General features: G+C 44.0%; 1 protein-coding gene across 1 annotated transcript in view; it reads left to right on the forward strand.

Moving 5' to 3' along the window:
* The window catches only part of Pcsk2 (proprotein convertase subtilisin/kexin type 2), a 270,294-nt gene that overhangs the window by 222,798 nt on the left and 32,040 nt on the right, over positions 1-15,456 (forward strand). Inside the window, exons 7-8 of the mRNA XM_032904319.1 lie at positions 584-672; positions 13,449-13,624. Coding sequence (XP_032760210.1) covers positions 584-672; positions 13,449-13,624 — 265 coding nt within the window. The remainder of the gene's footprint in view (positions 1-583; positions 673-13,448; positions 13,625-15,456) is intronic.

Raw genomic sequence — 15,456 nt, forward strand, 5'->3', positions numbered from 1 at the left:
TTTGTATCCTACTACTTTGCTGGATTTATAGGCTTCTTCTTTTCCACAATACTGGCAGAATGTGATTTCTTGTTTCTGTGTCAGAGTGGAAACCTAGTTCAATGAAGGTGAGTGACTATCACTCCATCATTGGTAGGCAAATCTCACTCCTTCCTGTATGCTGAGACACCCTTGGAAGTAACTACTCAACCCATAGATCCTAGTGCATCTGAAAACTCAAGTTGACCAGCCACAGGTCAGCACATAACCTATTTTATAGTTTGTTTCATTTTTCTGTTTTTCACTGGAAAATACTCCAAATTTTAAAGTAAAAAAAACAAAAAAAAAACAGTGGTTGCAGTTAAAAAGTGTTCTCAGAAACCTTTTTTATAATAGAAACAACCCAGGGTCAGGAAGGTCACTGGAGAAACGAGAGGATAGAAGGGAATTTGGGGGTTGACAGGAAGATAATTGGATGGGTCACTGGGGGCTCAAATACAGATTAATCTTTAAAGACTAAGTTGCTCCCAGCAGACAGAATTGAAGAAATTTCCTATAAACACTTTTGACCCACATGTCTGACCTGTCTCTATTTTCCCCACAGCCATGGAACCAGGTGTGCAGGAGAAGTTTCTGCTGCAGCCAGCAACAATATCTGTGGAGTCGGTGTAGCATACAACTCCAAGGTGGCAGGTGAGCCAGCCCTGCTAGAGGCAGGCGCCATGTGGGCAGCCTACCCTGGGAGCCCTTATATTCACATCTCCAATTTGCAGGGCTCAGCAAATTTATCCCACTGGGCAGGAGTTCTGAGGCCCAGAGGTGGATCAAGCATGGGAAAGAAATTTCATTTTAACCTACACAACACACAACATTCTTTAAGCATCAGACAGGTAGAACACATGCACATGCCTCAAATGTGAATGGGTTTTAAGAGATGTATCGCCCATGTGACCAACAAAACCCAACCAGACCCCAAAGTCCTCCTCCTAATGACCCTGTTGTCCAGATATTACCCATCCCTACCCAAGAGTAACCACAATCTTGTTATCTCATGTTTTTAACTTTATATTTACACTACTTTAAAGTATTATGTCAATGTCAATAGCATGTTTATATTTACAGGCGTGAAGGATTATTTGTAAAGATGTTGGGCAGCCTCGAAACTGTTTTTCCTGGTCCAACTCATCTTTAAAGAGGCTTGATCTACCTGTAACCTCTTAGAAAGCCTAGCTGGATCCAGTCCTTCGCACTTCCCTCCTTACAAGAGTTTTAAGAATGGGAACACAATGGTGATTTAGAGAGAAAAACAGACAGATAACTTCTTTCCTAGCAATTTAATTGAAACATAAGCTTACTTTGTGCTGACACTTGCATTTCCAGAGGCCTAAATAAAGCAAATGGATGCTCTACAAATCCACCCTTAGCTCTTTACAGAGTGCTTCTAGAAACCCCTGCCAGAACTGGATGCAAAGAATGTATCTGGGGGCTGGAGGCTGGCTTTGTTGATAAATGCCTGCTTATTCAGTACAAGGACCTGAGCTTGGTTCTCAGAACCCCCATAAAAATGTCAAGCACTGTGAACTACAACAGCAACCAGCATGACGCGATAATCCTAAGAGTACAGCAGTGGCATGTATACCTTGGTAACCAACAGGTCTCTAATTGGACTTAAGGCCTGCTCAACAAGAGGGAAACCATGCCTTATATGGGAAACCTAATCAACTATCCAAAGCTAGTAAAGTCATGAATCTTGGAGAAAACCTATAGCCACCACCTCACGAAACAATCATAAATCCAAACTACATTCTAATATTTATCCTTATGCACACAGATAAGTGTGATCCCCACCCCTTAATGAGAAAACTTCTCTTGGCAATATATGGAGGCCATAACAGAAAACCTCAATTAATCAACATGTTGAGCTGTGAATCCTAGTACCAATGGATACATCTACAAAATAACTTGGGCACCTAAGCTCAGAAAACTAGGGAACGCTTAGAATTTGAGAAATTGTCTTCAAGGACACCAATTTCCTATTCAATACCGAATGACCATAGAAATAGAATATATACAAGTAGCATTATATGGACTGAGTGGGTTATATTTAGGAATATATGTATATATGTAGATATATGCACATAGCAACAATTAATTTTAAAAAAGAGGCCATGCATTTGAAAGAGAGCAAGGATGGGTATATGAGAGGCTTTGGATGGAGGAAAGGGAAGAGAGAAATGGTCATTATCTTGAATAGAAAAACAGTCCCAGGTTTAGGGACAGCGAGACAGAAGGCTCCCAGGCATTTCCTGGACATGTATTCTAGCCTAATTAGTGAGCTCCAAGCCAGTGATACACTGTCCCCAAGAAAATGAATAGTGTTCCTAAGAATGACACCCAAAGTTGTCCACAATCTCCAAAAGTATATTCATGCTTGAACACAAGCAGGAAGATGTATACACGCATGCACACACACTCAAAAAGATAGACACATATGCACACACCAGTGTGAGCACACATACGGGGCGGGTAGATGGGGCATGGAGGGAAGGAGGGAAAGGGGAGGGAGGGGGGAGGGAGGGAGGGAGGAGAGGGAGAGGGAGAGATGCATATGCACACACACATGTTTCTGAAAAAGTTAAGATTGTCGGGCTGGAGAAATGGCTCAGCGGTTAAGAGTTCCAACTGTTCTTCCAGAGGTCCTGAGTTCAATTCCCAGCAACCACATGGTGGCTCACAACCATCTGTAATGAGGTCTGGTGTGTCTGAAGACAGCTCTAGAAACATCTCAATTCCCTAACCCCCCAGTCCCTGCTTCCCTAAAAGCAAAGCCAAAAGCAAGGAATTAGGCACAGGCTTTTTATTTAGGGGGGTGACCACAAGAAGCCAGTGAGGAAACTTTAAGGGAAAGACAGGCAAAAGAGGGGAGCCAGCACACAAAGGGTGATGAGATGGACCAGTCTGACAAGAGCTCAGTCCTGTTTCCTGTCTTGCTCTGGGAACATTCATGACTCTCCCAAGCCTTACGTAGCCTCTTCTGTAAGCAGCAGGTTGGACGTGCCTGTCTGGTCCAATCCCATGCTGTGCCCCAATAGAGTTTCTTCTCTATTTCCCAAAAGACAGTGAGGGCTTCTGCTTGAGGAAACATCAAAGTTGGTCAAGAATTGCAAGCAAAATCTGTTTCAGAATCCCCGACCATGCAAAATTGATAGGGGAAAATATTTTATTCATCCCTGTTGATAATACTGAAAGCTGCTGTGTGTGTATGTATGCGTGCACCTGTGTGTGTCTGTGTCAGTATGTATCTGTGTCTTGTGTGTCTGTATATGCATCTGTGTGTGTCTGTGTCAATATGTGTTTGGGTCTGTATGACTGTGTCTGTGTCAATATATGTCTCTGTGTGTGTGTGTGTGTGTGTGTGTGTGTGTGTGTTTCACTAAAAATGAACCAAACTCTTCCAAAGAACTTCCCTTAAGCAATTTTCTATGCTATGGAGGGCTAAAGCGCCACCTGGTGATCAACTGAGAAAATTGTTGGTCTGTGGCAGTCTGGAGGTGCTTGGTGACAGGTTTAGGGAGGTGCTGGTAGGAACACTCGGTGGGTCTTGAAAAGAAGAGAGGAAAAGGGTTTGTCAAGGTTTAGTGGCATGGACCTAAAACCCCTGAACATGGGAGGCTAAACCAGAAGCATCTTGAGTAAGAACCAACCTGAGCTGCTTATGAAAATATAAATAGAAGATGAATCTCCTCAAGGGAAAAGAGAAAGACCATTAGGCACCTCTTCACGTGTGTCCTGCCTATCCAGCTCTTCAGTTCACAGATTTCGCTCATGTTCCCTGTTGGGGTTCAGGCACGCTTGGTACGTCATAGATGACTGGCCACGAGTTTGTTTCAGTAAGTACAAACTTTGACACAAGGCTACCAGACTGTCTAGAATCTACTCTTCCAGATGCAATGCTAAGCTGACTAGCCATTCTGTTTTTCTCCAGATGGTAAGCTGGTGTTTTCAGTACAATCCCTGCAGTAACCCCCACAGACAGTCATGTGCATATTGTGTTGTATATTAAGTTCCTATATATACGTGATTCAATAGCTAGGTAAATTCATTTCGATAAAACCACCTAAAATATTAGTTAGACAGTATGGCTGGGTGTGGCTGCTATGGCTGAGGACATATCTTCTCCCCTATGCCACTCAGGCTCAATCAGTTCCTGGAAATACCTCACAGACACATCCAAGATGATGCTTCAATAATTCCTTATATATTCCTTCATCAGTCAAGTCGACACCTGAAGTCATCCGTGTCCTGCGTGGACATTTGATTCTCCCTGAGCAACCATAGTCTCCACAAATGCAGTGTCAGTCTACTCGGTCTCACCTTAGCACTGCAGCGTCTAGATCAGACTGTGGATCTCAGTCTATGTGCAAATCCTATTTGCTGGATAAGAGGGAAGAGTGATATGATAGTATATTTAAGTGATGCCAAAAGTTCCACCAGAGAACTACTAAAGCTGATAAACAACTTCAGCAAAGTGGCTGGGTATAAAATTAACTCAAATAAATCAGTAGCCTTCCTCTACACAAAAGAGAAACAAGCCGAGAAAGAAATTAGGGAAACGACACCCTTCATAATAGACCCAAATAATATAAAATACCTCGGTGTGACTTTAACCAAGCAAGTAAAAGATCTGTACAATAAGAACTTCAAGACACTGAAGAAAGAAATTGAAGACCTCAGAAGGTGGAAAGATCTCCCATGCTCATGGATTGGCAGGATTAATATAGTAAAAATGGCCATTTTACCAAAAGGATCTACAGATTCAATGCAATCCCCATCAAAATACCAATCCAATTCTTCAAAGAGTTAGACAGAACAATTTGCAAATTCATCTGAATAACAAAAAACCCAGGATAGCTAAAACTATCCTCAACAATAAAAAAGGACTTCAGGGGGGAATCACTATCCTGAACTCAAGCAGTATTACAGAGCAATAGTGATAAAAAAACTGCATGGTATTGGTACAGAGACAGACAGATAGACCAATGGAACAGAATTGAAGACCCAGAAATGAATCCACACACCTATGGTCACTTGATTTTTGACAAAGGAGCCAAATCCATCCAATGGAAAAAAGATAGCATTTTCAGCAAATGGTGCTGGTTCAACTGGAGGTCAACATGTAGAAGAATGCAGATCGATCCATGCTTATCACCCTGTACAAAGCTTAAGTCCAAGTGGATCAAGGACCTCCACATCAAACCAGACACACTCAAACTAATAGAAGAAAAACTAGGGAAGCATCTGGAACACATGGGCACTGGAAAAAAATTTCCTGAACAAAAAACCAATGGCTTATGCTCTAAGATCAAGAATCGACAAATGGGATCTCATAAAACTGCAAAGCTTCGGTAAGGCAAAGGACACTGTGGTTAGGACAAAACGGCAACCAACAGATTGGGAAAAGATCTTTACCAATCCTACAACAGATAGAGGCTTATATCCAAAATATACAAAGAACTGAAGAAGTTAGACAGCAGGGAGACAAATAACCCTATTAAAAAATGGGGTTCAGAGCTAAACAAAGAATTCACAGCTGAGGAACGCCAAATGGCCGAGAAACACCTAAAGAAATGTTCAACATCGTTAGTCGTAAGGGAAATGCAAATCAAAACAACCCTGAGATTTCACCTCACACCAGTGAGAATGGCTAAGATCAAAAACTCAGGTGACAGCAAATGCTGGCGAGGATGTAGAGAAAGGGGAACACTCCTCCATTGTTGGTGGGATTGCAGACTGGTACAACCATTCTGGAAATCAGTCTGGAGGTTCCTCAGAAAATTGGACATTGAACTGCCTGAGGATCCAGCTATACCTCTCCTGGGCATATACCCAAAAGATGCCCCAACATATAAAAAAGACACGTGCTCCACTATGTTCATCGCAGCCTTATTTATAATAGCCAGAAGCTGGAAAGAACCCAGATGCCCTTCAACAGAGGAATGGATACAGAAAATGTGGTACATCTACACAATGGAATATTACTCAGCTATCAAAAACAACGAGTTTATGAAATTTGTAGGCAAATGGTTGGAACTGGAAAATATCATCCTGAGTGAGCTAACCCAATCACAGAAAGACATACATGGTATGCACTCATTGATAAGTGGCTATTAGCCCAAATGCCTGAATTACCCTAGATGCCTAGAACAAATGAAACTCAAGACGGATGATCAAAATGTGAATGCTTCACTCCTTCTTTAAAAGGGGAAAAAGAATACCCTTGGCAGGGAAGAGAGAGGCAAAGATTAAAACAGAGACTGAAGGAACATCCATTCAGAGCCTGCCCCACATGTGGCCCATATATATACAGCCACCCAATTAGACAAGATGGATGAAGCAAAGAAGTGCAGAAGTGTAGATCGCTCCTGAGAGACACAGCCAGAATACAGCAAATACAGAGGCGAATGTCAGCAGCAAACCTCTGAACTGAGAATAGGACCCCCGTTGAAGGAATCAGAGAATGAACTGGAAGACCTTGAAGGGGCTTGAGACCCCATATGTACAGCAATGCCAAGCAACCAGAGCTTCCAGGGACTAAGCCACTACCCAAAGACTATACATGGACTGACCCTGGACTCTGACCTCGTAGGTAGCAATGAATATCCTAGTAAGAGCACCAGTGGAAGGGGAAGCCCTTGGTCCTGCTAATACTGAACCCCCAGTGAACTAGACTGTTGGGGGGGGGGCGGCAATGGGGGGAGGGTCGGGAGGGAACACCCATAAGGAAGGGGGGGGGAGGGATGTTTGCCGGAAACCGAGGAAAGGGAATAACACTTAAAATGTATATAAGAAATATTCAAGTTAATAAAAAAAAAAAAAAAAAGAGGGAAGAGTGGAAAGGAAAGGGAGGATGGAGAGAGAGTGGAAGTCAACGAACAAACGCACTAGGATACTAATGACCACTAAATGATAGAATGGGTACAGCAGTAGAATTGAGAGATCGGGGACCTAAGGTCCCAAAGCGTCAACCCAGGAGGTAAAACATGTCCATCTACCAGAACCATCAACCTCTGTTACTTTGTCCCCTTCAGATCAGTTCCCAGCAATCAGGAGCCTTCTCCAGACACTCTCAGCTCATTGCTTCTCAAATAGGCTGCAGAGATCTCTGGGAGATGCCCAGGTACAGCAGAGATGCCAGTCTAGTGAACCCTTTGCACAGTGCCCTGGGACCCTCTGTGCAGAACAAAGTACAAGACCGTTGGCCAACCTCCTCTGTTGAAAATAGAATGTCTGACTTTTCCCAGGCTCTCGTTTTCACAATCTCTAAACACTGGGACCTGAAATGACTAACAGTCTAAATATCTGCAGATATTTACGTAACCACAATTATAAAACTAACAATAACAATCAACATGTTGCCCTTCTGTCAGGCACAATGCAAAACTCTACAACTCTTTTCATGTTAGATGCAATTCTATCACATTGTTCTATCTCTATATGACATGTTATATGTCATAACCTTTTGCATGCAAAACTTAAACACAGGAACCACATATTATTACATCGTGAGGTTATTCTGCAGCTGGTGTCCCTGCTGGGGAAACTCCCATTCTGCTGAAGTAGCTGAATCAGGATGGAATCCCAAGCCTCTATGACCGGGAAGCAGCTCCTTCCTCTTCATTTGTTCCACTCAGGGGCGTGTGAGACCCTTAAAAATCTCTTTAAAGGGGTGTCGTTCAAGCTCCACTTTCCTGCCCTCCCTGATGGGTCACAGCTGGTGGACCCTGGGGAAGGGGGACAAAGCAGGAACTCCTGGGCTCTGGCCTCTGTTTCTAAGGACACAGTTCCTGCCTCTTCTCCACTCAGCCAGGGGAGGAAGGAGGCAGGAAGAATTCCAACTAGGCTGACTCCTTAAGAGCAGTTGTCTAACACAGAGACTTGTGTCCAGGATTATTAATATCGTCTGGAATCTTTAAATCATTCCACGAAGCATCTGAAATTTTAATTATTGATAGCCCTTAATTACTTCTTTCATATGAATTTTGGAATGAAAGACCAATTTTATTTACTTTGTAAAAAGTGCTATCTTTGGTGGCTAATTATGTAAGGAGACAACCCAATTCTTCTCTTTTTTAAATTTTCACTTTTAGACACATTTAACCTGTTCAACAAAAGGAATGGACGTGAAAGGTTCAGCAGATGAGTGTGCAGTCGTGGGAGCCTGGTTACCTGAGTTCAGTCCCTAGGGCCTAGAAGGGAAGGAGGGAAATGACTCCTGAAATTGTCCTCTGACCTACTTATGCATGCCACGGCATGTACACACACACACACACACACACACACACACACACACACACACATCATACATGCATACATACATACATACATGTCTCAGTTAAGTTTTTACTGCTGTGAACAGACACCATGACCAAGGCAACTCTTAGAAGGACAGCATTTAATTGGGGCTGACTTACAGGTTCAGAGATTCAGTCCATTATCATCAAGGTGGGAACATGGCAGCATTCAGGCACGCATGGTGCAGGAGTTGCTGAGGGTTCTACATCTTGTTCCGAAGACAAACAGGAGAAGACTGACTTCTAGGCAGCTAGGATGAGGGTCTTAAAGCCCACACCCATGATGACACATTTCCTCCAACAAAGCCACATTCACTCCAACAAGCCGACACCTCCTAATAGTGCCACTCCCTGAGCCAACCATATTCACACCATCACAATATAATACCCACATGCATACATCACACACATTGTGTATGTACACACAAATATGATTTTCACACATACATCATGCACACATGTGTACACACACATACATACTGAAAAAGGGAGACAGAAAAAATTGAAATATAAAATCATAATTACGTAAATGAACAAGAATAACAAACCTTCCCAATATTACTGGCTGGTTTGTCAGCCTAGTGCTGCTGAAAGCTCAGGGCAGTGCCCAGTCCTTCAGGTGATGCTGCCTCAGGCCTTCAATGCATTTATATAGTTCATGGCTGCTGCACAGGAGGGGACCCACAGTGACTAGCAGGTAAGACACCTATCTCCCTCATACAAAGACAGGGGTGGAGGGGCAAAACCATGTGACATAATTATCTCTGCTCTGAGCAGAGTAAAGCAAGATGGCAGACAGGAAAGCCAGTGGCTTGGGCATGGGCTCTACAGTTAGTTCCATGACACCTTGGGCTTCCCAGAGTAAAGCAAAGCAGAGCAGGCCCGGGTGGATTTGCCTTGGCTGCCTTCCTTTTCAAACCAGAGCAGATGAAATGGCCCAGGAGACGAGATCCCCTTTAGCTGATGTCTTCACCATAACAGGATAAACACTTGAGGAGACTTGAGGAACACCGCATCGGCGGTGTTCGACTTTAATGTTAATTAAAAACAGAAGGTAATTTTTAAAATTAATTCTGTAAAGACTATGAGAAGCATACTGTTGATCACATAACATGGAACTTCTGTCAGCAATGAGTCACTTTCACGTGGTCATCGTTCCTGTTGACCACTAATTTACACAACACGTTCATAAGTTTATGTACTTCCTGTCTGGGTCCTTTAAGCAAATCAATTAAAATCACCATCACCATAATCGTCATGAATACCGACTGTTCAGACCCTAAAATCTGGTTGAGCATGAACTTGCTTCTTAGCCTCCGGGGCTAATATTCATGAGCACAGAAGGTACCAATTATCTGTGCCCAGGTGATAGATTACAGCATGAGCTGGTATCAGATGAGAGCACAGATGAGATTTCAGGGTTCTGTTGAAATCCACTGGGCCTTTGCAGCCCCAGGGCACCAAGCTGTGTCTTCTAAATGTGTGAAGAGGAGAGAGACAGAGTACTATGACCATTAATGAAATGTGCAGACCTGGGGGTGAAATTGTATGGAAATGCCAGCTATACAGCCTGTAGCTGTCCCCACCTATCAAGTCATGTCACCCAGTAGAACATCTTTCAGATGTGAAAACACTGACCTCCAGCCCCTCCGACACCTCTCTTCCTGTCTCCCACTACCTCACCATTGCTCACAGGTCATCTGAGAGCACAGGAGAGATAGAGGCCCTTCCTAAAAGACTTCAGGTCACCCTGAGCCTGTGCCTTGGTCACTAATAGTGCTGTCATTTGCAAAATTAATACTGTATCTCATTCAGTTAATTCATGCCTCAGTCCTCCGGAGGTTAACATGATTAAAAAGAAATGCCAAGAGCCTGGCCCCGAGAATATGAATGAGTCCGACTCTCAGTGTGTGGTCACCCTTACCTCCCCAGATGCTAAAGCAGCCAGATAAATATACATCAGCTCTCGTGCTCTCTATTGTTCAGCACAAAGGGAGCGCGTGACGGGGTGAAGTAAGAAGCACACTAAGGAACTGGAGTTGTAAAGATGAAGAAAGTTCAAGAAGCAGCTGCCTGCCCACACTGACTCTGACAAACCTAGGGCAGCATCAGCCAGCTGATGGGACAACCAGGGCTACTTTAGCCCGTGTTACGTTTGCCTCATCTTGCTTTTTGAGGTTGACTGCTCAAGCCTGGATAATTAGTACCAGAAAAAATTCAAAGCCATAAACTTTCTCCTTAAAACAAGAGAAAATTGCCCTCTCTGTTTACCACCCACAAAGCAAACACAAGTTCACTTAAAATTTTTTTCTATTCCAGCTTATTCTGTAGCCCAGTGGTCTCTATGTAAAATTGTTGCAGGACTGTTAGAAATTGAACCCAAGATCATATATACATACATACATATATACATACACACATGCATACATACATGCACAAATACACATATATATTTGCATGTGTTTGTGTGTATATGTATGTATATTTGTGTGTGTATGTATGTATGTATTATGTATGTATGTATTATGTATGTATGTATTATGTATGTATGTATGTATGTATGTATGTATGTATGTATGTATTAGGCAAGCACTCAACCACTGAGCTACATCACCATTTTTTAATGTTTGTTTGGAACAAGATCTTAGTAAATAGACCATTCTGATCTTGAAACTACAGTCTTCCTACTTTGACCTCAGTTACTTCTCTTAGGGGTGGTTTACACAAGCCTAAGTGTCTAGAACTTAACAAATTTAAAAGCATATGAACTTTCTCCTTAAAACAAGAAAATTGCAAGCATGCACCACTGTGCCATGCAGCATTTCTTCTTCAGTAAATAAATTAGATATAAGTCCATAGCCAAATGAGGTTTTAAGCTTTCTGAAAATACAACTTCTGAAAAGTTCAGACCAAGTCTTCTTAATCTAAATGAACTTCATCCAAAAGGAAAGATATCAATTCATAATTGAATGTTAGTTGGCATAAATGGCTGACCTGACTTCAGGGTCAAGGCAGAGGCTGAGGGATTAATGGCTGTCCATGGCCTTTATTACTTGTTCTTCTGAACCTGTTATTTCTGCTGGAGAGGAAACATACAGACACACCAGATACAGACATTCATTCTTAAGAATCCACCATCTGAGGTAAATATCCAGCACCATGCTGGACCCAGGGACACAATAACAGCACCTCAGGCACCAAAACGCTTTGCTGTCTGACAAAACATAAAGCACTGCTACCCCTGAAAATGCCTAAGGGGTTGTGGGAGAAACTTTGATCCAAACATGGGTGGTGAACCCCACATCACTGAGGAGGCAAGAAAGAATGCCTAGCCTCTTGAGGTAAGAATAGGCCTTGAGCAGCAAACACGGACTGGTCAAGGCCCCACCCCCACCCCAGCACATATATAGCAGAGGACCGGCTAGTCTGACCTCTGTGGGAGAAGATGCACTTAATCTTGGAGAGACTTGAGGCCCCAGGGAAGGGGAATTCCTGTTAGGGGTAGGGATCACCCAACCACCCTCTTAGAGTCGAGGAGGAGAAAGAATGCCATGAGGAACTGTGGAAAGGGGGACCTGGAGGGGAAGCAAAGACTGGAATGCAAATATAATAAAATAATTTTTTAAAAAGAATAGGCCTTGGAAAGAAAAACAATATCTTGTCAAATTCCTCGTGCCCTGGAAGACCTGAGTGGCCTCTATTTTAATTGATTTGCATTGTGTTAGAGAACAGTGGTTGAGAAATAATGTCCTTGAATAATAATGTCCTTTGTCCATAAGTCTTTTCCTATGGCTTCATGTGAACTAAGAATGGAGAGTTGGGATCCAGATTTTAGCTAGACATGGCCTGGGCATTTCACTTTGTAATCCTTGTATTAGCTCAATGTCTGTTGCTATAACAAAATACTTGAAACTGAGTTATGTATAAAGAGGTTTATTTGGCCCATAGCCTTGAAAGATGAAAGGCCAAGATCAGGAAACCCCATTGGACCTGGCAGAAACACAGACAAGAATGATTACCTGGTGACAGAAAGCCAGAGCACAGGGAAGTTCAGTTTTGCTCTTTCTCTAACAACTCACTCTCATGGGACCCACCCAGGGTCCTCAGTGAACCACCTTAATCCCTTCCAAGAGCAATGCCCCCACAACAACCTAATTACCTCAGATCTCATATTGCTATTGAGTACACGGGACCCAGCTCAAACCTTAGGAGACACATTCAAACCACAGAAGTCCCCACAGTTACTTCACCTTCCCCACACTCTCGACCACAGCTGGCATAACCCACATGATGAAGCCTTGTAGGGAGCAGTCTAGACCAATCAGCCACACCTGGAGGAGTCAGCTGGCTGGAGAGGTAACACTGAAGAGATCTTGTAGTCAGCCAGGGGTTGCCATGAGGAGCTTGGCAGAAGAAACAAAGAGCTTTTTTGTTCTTTTGCCTTGTGACCCTGCGTGCAATTCTGATTCGCCCAGTTCAGTCCTAACCATCAGGCTCTAATCCTCTCTGGCAGGATGTCACTCCCAAACGGCATTAGAGGGTAACAGACTTCCAGACATACGAGCATAAGGAAGGGACTGTACCAAACACCTCATTGCTGACCACTTATATAGCGCGCTCCATCTCTGTCCTCTCGCTATTCCCTCTCAGCTATGATGAACGGACAGTGCCTTTTTCTTTTTTATCTCACCTCTGGTAACATTCCTGTCCCCCACTTTCTGAGCCCTGGAGCTTTTTTGCTAAGTGTCAGTTGCCTCCCTCTTTCCACACAACTATATTCACCCTAAAAACCTTGCTCCCCTCCCCCCCCCCATCAACAGCAGTCAATTGTGCACCACTGGAGGCTGGGTTCCCACTCAGAGGCTTAGTAAGGATACCCTTGCATATTATGTCTCCCCATTAAGAACACAAGTAAATCCGTCTCAAGCAAACATGTGAGTCAAGTCTGAAAAGGAGTGGGTAGGGCAGTCTGAGCACCATTTTTGACCCTCAGACTCCATGGTATTTGAGGGCACTGAAGGTCCCCAGCTCCTCCCAGAACCCAAGCTTTTCTCCACCCCCATGTCTTCCGAGAGCTGGAGTGTCAAAGTCTTGTTTTCTTGTCCAACCTGTGCATAGGTATCCGGATGCTGGACCAGCCCTTTATGACAGACATCATAGAGGCCTCCTCCATCAGCCACATGCCTCAACTGATCGACATCTACAGTGCAAGCTGGGGCCCCACGGACAACGGGAAGACAGTTGATGGGCCCCGAGAGCTCACGCTCCAGGCCATGGCTGACGGTGTGAACAAGGTAAAGACTTTCCTGTCACCACAAGGCCCCAGTCCACTCATGAGGTAGAATATGGAGGGTAAAGTGGTGGTGACATACAGTTGATAGAGTGGCAGGGACAGGGAGAAGTAGGCCTATATCCCTATAGACCTATATGTTAGTTTAGAAGATAGAAACAGAGTTGGCTTTAGTGGTGCAAGAGGCACATGATAAAGAATTCCTAGAGATTATATTACAGAGCAGGAGTCACCTAAACAGGACATGAGCCAGGCTCAGCGATCAGAGCACTCCTGGGCCAAGACTGCATCCCAATGCCTAGTACTCAAGAAGCTCTCAGCAAGTGAATTCACCCAGCCTACCCTGCTTTGTTGCCTATAAAATAGACGTTTGTGGAATCCTACAAGGGATTGGGAACATTATGGTAATATACAGTCATGGCACTGGAAACGCTCACAGCACAGCTGACCCTTAGTCAACTACCCAAGACTTCATGGCACAAACACAGCCTCTGCAGATGTGGGCCCTATGCATCAGGAATTCAGAAAGGGCACATTGGGAGTGGCCTGACTTTTCTCCTCTGGAGGGCCTAAAGTGTCAAAGTCCATGTGGTTTGAGCATTAGATACCCAGCTGTCCTCACAAACTGGTCTGAGTTGCTGGATTTAAAGCCCCGGTCCCTGGCAAGCCTTGGGGTTAGAGGTGATGAGAGATGCCATGTCTCAGCCCAGACTGCCTGCTGAGGCCAAGGCTTCATTTGAACAAGATTCTATCAGCAGCTAAGGGACATTGTTGTTTATGACTCGGGATCTACGAGTTGTAACCCTAGGATACTAAGACCCTAAAATGGCACTTTAAACACACACACACTAAACAGAAAGGGAATGACAACCACTTACGTTCTGGGAGTAACAGGGTCATGTGAATATTTGGTGACCAAGCTGTATGCCCCACCAATCTCCATACTGCAGGAGCAGACATCCAGGGAGCTCGGCTGAAGGATGTCTTTTGAGGAAGCAGGAATGGCCAGGGCAGTAGGGTGGTTCAGGCAGGTCCTCAGATAGCTGAAGGAGAGTTGGGCTGCCTGGGTTCCAGATGGCTGTAAGATATGTGGAAACCCACACTAGGGCTCTGAAGTCCAAGTCCTAGGCCACCCTCACCCCATCTGTTCTCCCTGGCTTTAGCTCTCACTCTCTTCTGTCCTTTCTTCTCTTTCTCGGGACACATATTCAGGTAGCACAAAGGTCTCCTTCCCATCCTTGCTCATCACAACATGGCAGCCTCTGCTCTGCTTGTCCCCTCTGCTTCCAGGGAGATATCAGGCCCAAATTAGGAGGCATGTCCTCCCCAACCCTAGGCTGAAAAATTAATATGGCATTATGTGACTCAGAATATGAAGGGGTCAAGGACAGTGACCCGTCTAATGCCTTCTTTTTCTCTTCTGTGGAGTAACAACTTATGATGGTGACTATTCAATAGTCACCGCCCTCTAACGGAGAAGTCTCTCATGCACTGTTGAATTCTGTCAAGGGCCTGAGCATAAATATAATACCATATTTCCCTCTCTGCTACACGGTTTAGTAGTGAACCCAATCCCTCCTCCTGAGCTCTCATCACTAGGTGTCTCAGAATATAACCTAATTTGGAATTCAACTCATTGCAGATATAACTAGTGACCATGAAGTCATGGTCAAGTGAGTCAGGCCCCTAAGCCAGTATGATAAGAGTAAGAGTCCACAGTTATTAAATGAAAGTGTTTGCCCACAGATATGCTCAAAGAGAGAATGTTGCACAAAATTGAAGACAGGATCCATATACAAGAAAACAAATGCCAGTGTGCCAGGGAATCACCAGAGA

Source organism: Rattus rattus, chromosome 5, assembly GCF_011064425.1.
Source record: "Rattus rattus isolate New Zealand chromosome 5, Rrattus_CSIRO_v1, whole genome shotgun sequence".
Lineage (NCBI taxonomy): Eukaryota > Metazoa > Chordata > Mammalia > Rodentia > Muridae > Rattus > Rattus rattus.